The 12,545-nt window shown below is 30.6% G+C and overlaps 1 protein-coding gene across 1 annotated transcript; it reads right to left on the reverse strand.

Moving 5' to 3' along the window:
• Window positions 1–211: 211 nt before the first annotated feature.
• Window positions 212–1,649, reverse strand: LOC139899208 (probable indole-3-pyruvate monooxygenase YUCCA5). The gene is made up of 3 exons (XM_071882030.1): window positions 990–1,649; window positions 528–899; window positions 212–436 (listed from the first exon to the last, which is right to left on the reverse strand). The coding sequence occupies exons 1-3, from the start codon at window positions 1,647–1,649 to the stop codon at window positions 212–214; spliced, it is 1,257 nt and encodes a 418-aa protein (XP_071738131.1).
• Between the last annotated feature and the right edge of the window lie 10,896 nt (window positions 1,650–12,545).

Below are 12,545 nucleotides of genomic sequence, written 5' to 3' on the forward strand. Positions count from 1 at the left end.
ATAAGATATATCAAAAAGCAAACAAAGAAATGAATCATCTCAAATCTCAAAATATACATAGCTAACTCAAAAAGAGCCTCATCATCCTAAATAAAAGATAACCCATACCTTAAAATTTTATCTTTGGGCTCTTGTCTTTGGAGATGGGCTTCTCTACTCTTCTATTCTATCCCTTTCTTTTCTTTAATATATATAAATCACATGTACTTATTTAGAAAGTTGAAATGCATCTTCTATGAGCAGGAACTTTCCTCTTTTTCTTATTTAATTCTTCTTTCCAAACATTCCCAATATCTTTTGCTATTTTAATTGCATCTAATGATACACCTGCAAGTCCTTTTCTTGTAAACCCTGCTGCATATAATCCATTTTTTCCTTTCCACCCATTTGGATACTGTCTCTTTGGAAAGCCATTTTTATCAAATAACTCACTTTCCTGTTTTTCAAAAAGTAAACTTTATTAGTTAACCTACATTTTAATGCAATTCCATATAAAAACATAGCAAAGATTGAAACTTTATTAGTACCTGAAGCCAATATGGAACATTGCTACGATACCCAGTTGCCAAAACAACTGAATCAATTTCAAAAATTTCGCCATTGATGAACTCGACTGAACCCCGGTAAAATCTTTTGATCCCGGGTACAACTTTGATGTCACCTGATCGAATTCTCTCGAGTGCACCGATATCAAGAACGGGCGTCTTCCCATGTTTGTTTTTGAGTGTTAATGGACCTAAAGATGGTCTTTTGATTCCATATTTTGTTATGTTTCCAAGAATCAACCATGCCAGGATTAACATGATGTTATCTACTAGCCATAATGGTAGCCATTTCATCAGCATCATGGACAAATCAAATGTAGATTTCCCAAATATTTCACGCGGTAATACATGAACCTGTGATGAAATGTGATAAAAAAAATATTAGATTTTTTTACTATCTATCAAACATTCTTGATTTTTATAAAATTATAATTTATTACTTACCGAGCTTCTAACCACCATTGATGGCTTTGCATTGTAATTTGCAAGATCAAGGGAGACTTCCATACCGGAATTACCACAACCGACAACTAAAACTTTATTTCCTGCGTATTTCTCACCGGACTTGTAGTCTTTTGCATGGATGACCTCGCCGGAGAAGTCTTGTAAGCCTTCAATTTCCGGTACAACTCCTTCGGCATTTTCTCCAGTTGCCACTACTAACATTTGACAGATATATTCTGTCTGGACCCGGACAATGCCCGTTGTCGAGGCAGTTTTTACCCGCCAGATGTTACATGCCTTGTCATACTTTGCCGATTGGACGCACTCATTGAATTTCGGGTTGATGTCAAATTTCTTGGCGTAGTTCTCGAGATAAGTGATAAATTGTTTTTTAGTGGGATATTCGGGGTATTCGTCGGGAAAGGGTAGTTTTGGAAGTTGGCAGAATGTTTTCGGGAGGTGTAACTTTAAGCGGTCATAGGTTCTTTTTTGCCAAAGAGAAGCAATGCAGTCAGCTCTTTCGATTACTACGAAAGGAACGCCTTGTTCTCTTAGGCAAGCAGAAATGGCGAGCCCAGACGGGCCCGCCCCAACTATGACTGGGCCATTAACCCAAACGCACCGACGAGCGGGTAAACTTTGATCAGAGAGACAAAACATTTTAGAGATTGCTTGTGATGCAAGAAAGTGGTATATTGTTGAAGGTTTCTGTTAAGTTGAAAGATGATTGTTGTTGGAATGAAGGTAACGAGAGAAGTTGATGTTTATATATACGAAAGGTTTAAGAGGAGGTGGGATTGGCATGTGATAAAGGGGTGGAGGCAATTAATGGATCTTGAAATGGTATTTTTTTAAATCTACTTGAAGAAAAATATTCATCTAACTAGTGAAATGACCCGTGAAATCACGGGTTTGTTTAAACGAAACAGTTTAATGATATGTTTTAGGTATTAAGTGAATGTAAATGCTAAAGTCATTTAGTTTAATAACCCGTGGAACCATAGATTCTGACTAAGAAACTTGGTCAGTATAAATGAACTACATATATTCTCCCACCACCTTGTTCCAATTTTCATCATAATTATTATTTTTTTGTCATAAAAGCTACATTACAACATTTTATTGGGACATGTATTTCGCATACAAATGTAACGTAATTAATCCCGTAAAGATGACCCACTTTTGAATAATAATAATATAATAATAATAAAGTTTGCTCTAAAATTGAGTATTTATATTTATAATAATAATTATTAATAATAACAAATGTCTCTTTAATTTTATTTTTTTAAAAACTAAAATACAATTATTATATGAATGCTGTACAATATGCTTTAAAGTTTGCACATGTGTTAATGAGTTGTTTTATCATAAAGTTGTATATATATGTTTCAAATATTATACATATGGTCATGGTAATGTTTTACCATAAGGTTGTACATATTGCTTCAAATATTGCACATATGGTCATGAGGGTATTTTATCATAAAGTTGTACATAATGCTTTATATATTATACAATTAACATGTTAATAATTTTATTTAAAATAATTAATTATTTTAATGACATCATCAAGTTAGTTACTATAAATACAATTTTTTTAATTATAAAATATTTAGAATTAATGACATCATCTAAGTGACCTAGATTTTTTTCTTTTTATTTTTGATTTTTTCTCAACAAAGGATTTAGCTTAATAATGACATCACCATTTTAGCATTTTAATAGAAACTATAGATAGATAGATTATCAACTAATTAAATTAGTTTTTTCCTAAAGTTTAAGTTTAGATGTTTATGTTTATATTTAACGAAAAACTTCAATCTAACACATATATTCTGTACAAATCCTAATGAATATTAACATTTCAATACACAAACTTGAGCCAACAATCTCTTAAACATAAGTAGTGAATTTTGCATTTTAATTTGTATATAGAAATATAATAACTAATATTGACTCGTATATAATATATAATTAATCGTGTTACTTTACTATAGAACATATTTAGAAGATTAATAAGTATGGTTTTATCTTATCCGATCTTTGTATTAATACCTTCGTTTTGTATATATTATGTAAAAACATGTATTTGGCTAGTACGTAATTGCATAATAATGATGCATTTACTTCATTTACATATATAAATATCATATTGAATTTCTAACCGTGTTGATACTTTGTTGGATAACATATTTAGAAGAATAATAAGCATTATACGAGCATTATCTTATCTAATCTTTAATCTTTAAATTAATACCATAGTTTTTGTGTTTTTTAAAAGGCTAATTCTATTAATTAAAGCACACAAGAAACATGGAAGCAAAATGAACCATAGTTTTGTGTTAATTATGTAATTAACTAAAAGTAGAGGGTTGTAAAAGGTAATAAAAATTTAGTATTTTCCTCTTACAGTTTTACTCTCTATGTCTTATATATGGAGTAATTGTTTTCTTAAAGGTTTTTCTTTAATTTATGATAAATCATAACTTATTTTTTGATAGTGTATTTAAAATAAGTTTGACTGTAATTATTAAAAAATATTAAGTAAGAGTAATAATTGAGGGTAAAATAGAAACATATATTAATTATAATTTTTTTTTGAATTTGCAAGTATTTGAAATCAGTAACAATAATCGAATACCACAAATCCGATCATTATTCCATAAACTCAAACTACATTACAAGGATCCGATCCTTAAACTAATTCGAGAGGCAAACAGAGTGGGCCGAATTTCTGGAATACGGGTACCTCCTCGAGGTCAATCCATAATAGGGTAAATACCCTAGAATGTTTTAAGAAAGAGACTCGAACTTTAGACATCTCACTCTATCCAATAAACAAGGTATTGGGCATAACACTTGGCCACAAGAGCGGGTACAAAATAGAAAATTTATATTTTAATAGTTGAGTATAGTTTTATATCGAAATATTTAGTTAAAATGAGACGACGACGATAATAGACCTCATTATTAATTGCAATCTCTAATCTCTATTTTGTTAAGTCATCAACTATCAACTATAATAATAATCTATCTGAAATGTCCCGTTCATATTGATTATAAACGTTCCATATTAATTGATTTCGTCGCGAGGTTTTGACCTCTATATGAGACGTTTTTCAAAGACTGCATTCGATTTTAAAACAAACCATAACCTTTAAAATATTACGACGATTATCAAATAATGATAATCTAAAATATAGCGTTTTTCACACGACCATTACATAATGGTTTACAATAATATTACACATCAACATAAGTCTTCGAATGCAGTTTTTAAACAATATTATTCAAGCATGGACTCCAAATCTTGTCCTTAATTTAGTATGCAACAGCGGAAGCTCTTAATAATCACCTGAGAATAAACATGCTTATAACGTCAACAAAATTGTTGGTGAGTTATAGGTTTAACCTACATATTATTAAATCATAATAATAGACCACAAGATTTTATTTTTATAACACATCTCTTATCAGGCATTTCGCAAACTGCATATAGATAAAAATCATTCATATGTTGAACACCTGGTAACCGACGTTAACTTAATATATAGAATATCCCCAAAACGGAATCTCTCGTCTGTATAATAATCTCGAAGTACTAAACCATCCATAACCTGAATGGGGGTTGTTAAGCCCAATAGATCTATCTTTAGGATTCACGTCAATTAGGGGCCATTTCCCTAATTCTTAGGCTACCAGACTTGAAGTGCGATATTCGGTTTAATAATCCAACCATAGAATGTAGTTTTGCGTTCTTGTGTCTATTTTGTAAAACATTTATAAAACTGCATGCATTCTCATCCCAAAATATTAGATTTTAAAAGTGGGACTATAACTCACTTTCACAGATTTTTACTTCGTCGGAAAGTAAGACTTGGCCACTGGTCGATTCACAAACCTATAACAAATATGTACATATATATCAAAGTATGTTCAAAATATATTTACAACATTTTTTAATACGTTTTAATGTTTTAAATATTTTTAGTCAGCTGTCCTCGTTAGTAACCTACAACTAGTTGTTCATAGTTAGATGTACAGAAATAAATTGATATATATTATCTTGACCCAATCCACGACCCAATGTATACATGTCTCAGGCTAGATCACAACTCAAAGTATATATATTTTTAGAATCATCTCAACCCTGTATAGCTAACTCCAACATTACTGCATATAGAGTGTCTCTGGTTGTTCCAAATAATATATATAGATGGGTCGATATGATATGTCAAAACATTTGCATACGTGTCTATTGTATCCCAAGATTACATAATATATTAGAATACATGTATAATACAATATAAGTTAGCTAGAATATGATTTGTATAGATTTGTTACCAATTTTTACGTAGCTACAACAAGTAAAAATATCCAATCTTGTTTTACCCATAACTTCTTCGTTTTAAATCCGTTTTGAGTGAATCCAATTGCTATGGTTTCATATTGAACTTAAGTTTATAAAAATATACAGAAAAAGTATAAGTTTATAGTCGGAAATACAGGTTACAAGTCATTTTTGTAAAGGTAGTCATTTCAGTCGAAAGAACGACGTCTAGATGACCATTTTGGAAAACATACTTCCATTTTGAGTTTAATCATGATTTTTGGATATAGTTTCATGTTCATAAGAAAAATTATTTTCCCAGAAGAAAAATTTTAAATCAAAGTTTATCATAGTTTTTAATTAACTAACCCAAAACAGCCCGCGGTGTTACTACGACGGCGTATATCCAGTTTTACGGTGTTTTTCGTGTTTTCAGGTTTTAAATCATTAAGTTAGCATATCATATAGATATAGAACATGTGTTAAGTTGATTTTAAAAGTCAAGTTAGAAGGATTAACTTTTGTTTGCGAACAAGTTTAGAATTAACTAAACTATGTTTCAGTGATTACAAGTTTAAACCTTCGAATAAGGTAGTTTTATATATATGAATCGAATGATGTTATGAACATCATTACTACCTCAGGTTTTGTGGATAAACCCACTGGAAATGAGAAAAATATATCTATCTTCAAAAGGATCCTTGGATGGCTTGAAAGTTCTTGAAGCAGAATCATGACACGAAAACAAGTTCAAGTAAGATTTCCACTCGAAATAAGATTGTTAGAGTTATAGAAATTGAATCAAAGTTTAAATATGAGTATTACCTTGTATTAGAAAGATATCTTACTGTAAATAAGAAAGATTTCTTGAGGTTGGATGATCACTTCACAAGATTGGAAGTAAGCTAGCAAACTTGGAAGTATTCTTGATTATATGAAACTAGAACTTATAGAATTTATGAAGAACACTTAGAATTTGAAGATAGAACTTGAGAGAGATCAATTTGATGAAGAAAATTGATGAATGAAAGTGTTTGTAGGTGTTTTTGGTCGTTGGTATATGGATTAGATATAAAGGATGTGTAATTTTGTTTACATGTAAATAAGTCATGAATGATTATTAATATTTTTGTAATTTTATGAGATATTTCATGCTAGTTGCCAAATGATGGTTCCCATATGTGTTAGGTGACTCACATGGGCTGCTAAGAGCAGATCATTGGAGTATATATACCAATAGTACATACATCTAAAAGTTGTGTATTGTATGAGTACGAATACGGGTGCAAACGAGTAGAATTGTTGATGAAACTGAACGAGGATGTAATTGTAAGCATTTTGTTAAGTAGAAGTATTTTGATAAGTGTCTTGAAGTCTTCCAAAAGTTTATAACTACATATTAAAACACTACATGTATATACGTTTTAACTGAGTCGTTAAGTCATCGTTAGTCGTTACATGTAAATGTTGTTTTGAAGCCTTTAGGTTAACGATCCTGTTAAGTGTTGTTAACATATTGTTTATTATATCAAATGAGATGTTAAATTATTACATTATCATGATATTATGATATATTAATATATCTTAATATGATATATATACAATTAAATGTCGTTACAACGATAATCGTTACATATATGTCTCGTTTCGAAATCATTAAGTTAGTAGTCTTGTTTTTACATATGTAGTTCATTGTTAATATACTTAATGATATGTTTACTTATCATAATACCATGTTAAATATATATATATATATATATCCATATATATGACATCATATAGTTTTTACAAGTTTTAACGTTCGTAAATCACCGGTCAACTTGGGTGGTCAATTGTCTATATAAAACCTATTTAAATTAATCAAGTCTTAACAAGTTTGATTGCTTAACATGTTGGAAACACTTAATCATATAAATATAAATTTCATTTAATATATATAAACATGGAAAAGTTCGGATCACTACAGTACCTACCCGTTAAATAAATTTCGTCCCGAAATTTTAAGCAGTTGGAGGTGTTGACGTATCTTCTGGAAATAAGTGCGGGTATTTCTTCTTCATCTGATCTTCTCGTTCCCAGGTGAACTCGGGTCCTCTACGAGCATTCCATCAAACCTTAACAATTGGTATCTTGTTTTGCTTGAGCCTTTTAACCTCACGATCCATTATCTCGACGGGTTCTTCAATGAATTGTAGTTTTTCATTGATTTTAATTTCGTCTAAAGGAATAGTGAGATCTTCTTTAGCTAAGCACTTCTTCAGATTCGAGACGTGAAAGGTATTATGTACATTGGCGAGTGGTTGAGGTAATTCAAGTCGGTAGGCTACTGGTCCGACACGATCTAAAATCTTGAATGGTCCAATGTATCTTGGATTTAGTTTCCCCCGTTTACTAAATCGAACAACGCCTTTCCAAGGTGAAACCTTAAGCATGACCATCTTTAATGCCCCGTCCTAATCCATCTATACGAAGTCCTTCTCTATTATAAACGATTCATAATAGTTGATTACATCGCGAGGTACTTGACCTCTAAATGATACATTTTACAAACATTGCATTCGTTTTTAAAAGACAAACTTTCATTACATCGAAAGTTGACAGGTATGCATACCATTTCATAATATCCAAGTATAAATGACCTAATCCGTCATTTACTTAATAATCTCTAATGAACTTCAATGACTCGAATGCAACGTCTTTTGAAATATGTCATGAATGACTTCAAGTAAAATTCTTTAAATGAGCTAATGCACAGCGGAAGATTTCTTTCAAACCTGAGAATAAACTTGCTTTCAAGTGTCAACCAAAAGGTTGGTGAGTTCATCAATTTATAGTAATCATTTCATTTTCATCATTTTAATAGACCACAAGATTTTAAATATTATAAAACGTGCAGAAGTCCCATTCCAACTGCACAAAAAAAATATCTTTCATATGAAGAACACCTGGTGAGGATTTAAAATATAATAGTAACCATCTGTGCCGGTCTTTCACCCTACGACTGAATACATGTGCCTTCAAAATATAGAACCTCTGTGCCGGTCTTTACACCCCACGGCTGAACACATGTTTATAAAATATAGGACAACCGGTGCCAAAATGTCATAAATAATAAACCATCCACCCGGCTCGGGAGCTCATACGCTCTAACGGAAACTGGGGGCTAATGCGTGTCATAATAATCAACCCCAATCCCAGATAATTCTATCATAGAATGCAGTTAAGGTACTTGTGTCTATTGCGTCAAACATTTATAAAAGCGCATGTATTCTCAGTCCCAAAAATGTAAAGAGTAAAAAGGGAATCAAATGAAACTCACCATACTGTATTTTGTAGTAAAAATACATAGAACGACATTGAACAAGTATAGGGTTGGCCTCAGATTCACGAACCTATATCAGGTATATATATATATCAATACATATATATGAAGTCCATTAAGGTTATATATATTTTATAATGTAATAAGATTAATATCTTTATATATAATGATATTAATACTTATAATTTGTTATAATACTTATATGATATATAATTTAATTAATGTTATATCAATATAAATAATATTATATTAGTTAATATATTAAAAGCATAATATTATGTAATATTCATATACTTATGTTATAAATATATTTTTATATAGATATCTTTCGTTTGTAAAATACTAATTATAATAATATTAAAATAATGATGATAATAATAATAATAATAATAATAATAATAATAATAATAATATTAAATTATACCTTTGTAGTATTAAAACAAATTAAACTGCCCGAGATGGGACTCGAACCTGCGACCTCTCAATATCCCAACTCCAATCCAAACCATTTCTCTACTAGTTACCCCCTTGTAACATCCAGTACACTTAAATATTTAATCCACAAAACTGTTTATGTACCAGTTTTAGCCCAACACGAGTATGGCCCAACAGAAGCATGGCCCAACAGAGCAACACTCAAAAAAAAAAATTATTTCTGCAGCTTAATGGTTTCGAACTCACGACCTCTTGATAAGCAACTCACACCTCAACCATCCAACTACTAGTTCATTTCTGTTTTAATCCCAGATTAAATCTACTTAACCTATATAATTGTTTGTTCTTCTTCTTCTTAATTAACTATCTCAATTCATCATCATCTATGTTTTTCCCTATCATCTAACATAACTCTAATCATTTTCATCATCAATTATCATCATCTAAGTTGTAAATCTTAATATCATCATCAAATCAAATCCTCAATTATCCTAATCTAATTCGTTACTCCATCATCATTATTTTATAAAATCACGTTTTGGAATTTATGACAAAAATAGAACTAGTTGCTATCTATATCTTTACAGCTCATTTTATCAAAGTAAAAATTACAGCCCAAGCCTAAAATAAAAGAAGTTCAATCCTTTAATGTGTTTTATATTTATATATATACTTATACGAACCTAAATAGCCTCAAGATTGCCATACCTCATGCTGTGCTATATGTTCCATATTTGCAATTTTTAAATCAAAGCCCCATAATATTTAAGTCTATTTGACCAATCATTTGCACAGTTCGATGGAAAAAAAAAATGAATAACAATCCTACCACTTTAACAAGTGGGTGGGTGTACTTACTAAATGTTGTCCACCACTTTATCAAGCCACTAGTTGCACTTGTCCTACCACTAACAAACATAATCTCATGGATATCTTTGTTATAACCGAAGCATCGAGCAAAAGAGAAGACAAATCATGATTTGCAGCGGCATCATAATAGTAATGCAGTGGTGGTGTTTTAAATAATTTTGAGTGAGTTTAGTTTGTACAGGTTTGAGTCATCGACAAGACAGTAGTAGAAGACAGTGGATTTGTGGGCTATGGGTTGTACTTGGTGGGTTTTCGTTGCAAGTGGGTTTAATGAGGGTGATTGTGGTTGTTCATTCGTATGTAGTAGGTGTTCTTGATGGTTTATTTGTTCGAACATAACAGGAAGCAGTTGTAGCAGTATACATTCAATAATTTGTGTTTGGTTCTTGTTGGGTCCGAGTAGGAATAGGAAGGGAGCAGCAGGTTGCAGCCGTAATGATTAGAAAGTTGATGGACATGATACTTGGTTGATGGTTTGTTTGAAATAGAACCCGGTACAAAAATGAGTGAGAATGAGAGAGAAAGAGTGAGGTGACGGGTAGTGATGGTTGCAGGGGTAACCGGTGGTGTTGGGTTTTACATGGTGTAGTTCACGATCAAAAGTTAGAACACAAGGTGGTGTTAGATGTTGGTTTTGTGGTTAAGGGTGGCGACGGAGAAGAAACAAGGTGGTGGCGTTTGATTCACCAAAAAAAAATTATATGAAACAAAGAAGGATTTTGAATAACTAAAGATTCGTGGGGATAGAAACAAGAAGTAGAAGATAGTTTGCATGTTAGGACAAGGTGATATAAAACTACAATGTACTTTCATGAATCAACAACTTTCAATCAGTAAAGAAGAAGAAAAAAAAAGCAGATTTGTTGAGATTCCAATTCGTACAACCTTGAGTGAGATGCGTAACTGAATTTGGTTGTATTGGTGACTTGATTTCGATTGATAGCTAGTATTAGAGACAGGAATATAAATTGGATTGTGATGTGCAGATTTGAAAGAAAATATGCACAAGTTTATTCTATAATTAATTTATATTAATAATAATAATACTTTTTTTTATATTTTTAATAATCATATAAGTAACTATGATAATAAATATTATTCATAGTATTATTTCCAAAATAGTAATAATAATACATTTATAATATGATGATATTAATAATAACAAAAATGATAATTTTAATAAACATATTAATAATAATATTATTCATAATAAAAATTCTATTTTTAATAATATTAATGTTATTAATGATAATAATAATAATATTACTTCTAATAATAATAATAATAATATAACAATTTATATATGTCAAATTTCATATTTATATCCTAATATTATTATAAATAATAATGAAAGTAATATAATAACTATATTTTTTAGAATTTAATATATTAGTATTGCATATTACTAATTATATAATATCTAATAATATATATATATATATATATATATATATATATATATATATATATATATATATAATACATATAATATTTATATCTTTTATATATATTCTAATACCATAATACTTCTTTATAGAGATCACATATACTTATATATAATTTTAATTTAATAACCACTTTATTAACTTGTATATTACTTTATATTCTTAATTCAAATGATTAAATTCTTATTATTTCCTATTATTATTTATAATTACCTTTATTGTATGTATACATATCCATTAACAAATAATGGTTCGTGAATCGTCGGGAACAGTCGAAGGTCAATTGAACATATGAAACAGTTTTTAAAATTCTTGAGATTTAACTTAACAACTTTTGCTTATCGTGTCAGAAACATATAAAGATTTAAGTTTAAATTTGATCGGAAATTTCTGGGTCATCACACCATCTCCCCAATTTCAAATTCTATATCTTTCCTTTTAAGGTCCGCGTAGCTCTTTTGTCGACTCTGAGCGGTTTTCAACCATTGTTGAATTTGGATGATTTTCTCTGTAGTTTCTTGGATTATCTCCGGACCCGTAATCTGTCTATCCCCCAATTCATTCCAACAAATTGGAGATCTGCACTTTCTACCATAAAGTTCTTCGAACGGTGCCATTTCGATAATCGAGTGGTAACTGTTGTTGTAGGAAAATTCTGCTAATGGTAGATGTCGATCCCAACCGTTTTCAAAATCAATAACACATGCTTGTAGCATGTCTTCAAGAGTTTGTATCGTCCTTTCGCTCTACCCATTGGTTTGTGGATGATAGGCAGTACTCATGTCTAGACGAGTTCCCAATGCTTGTTGTAATGTTTGCCAAAACCTTGAAACAAATCTGCCATCCCTATCAGAGATAATAGAGATTGGTATTCCATGTCTGGAGACGACTTCCTTCAAATACAGTCGTGCTAACTTCTCCATCTTGTCATCTTCTCTTATTGGCAGGAAGTGTGCTGATTTGGTGAGACGATCAACTATTACCCAAATAGTATCAAAATCACTTGCAGTCCTTGGCAATTTAGTGATGAAATCCATGGTAATGTTTTCCCATTTCCATTCCGGGATTTTGAGTTGTTGAAGAAGACCTGGTGGTTTCTGATACTCAGCTTTGACCTTAGAACATGTCAAACATTCCCCTACGTATTTAGC

Source organism: Rutidosis leptorrhynchoides, chromosome 3 (assembly GCF_046630445.1).
Source record: "Rutidosis leptorrhynchoides isolate AG116_Rl617_1_P2 chromosome 3, CSIRO_AGI_Rlap_v1, whole genome shotgun sequence".
In the NCBI taxonomy this organism is placed as follows: domain Eukaryota; kingdom Viridiplantae; phylum Streptophyta; class Magnoliopsida; order Asterales; family Asteraceae; genus Rutidosis; species Rutidosis leptorrhynchoides.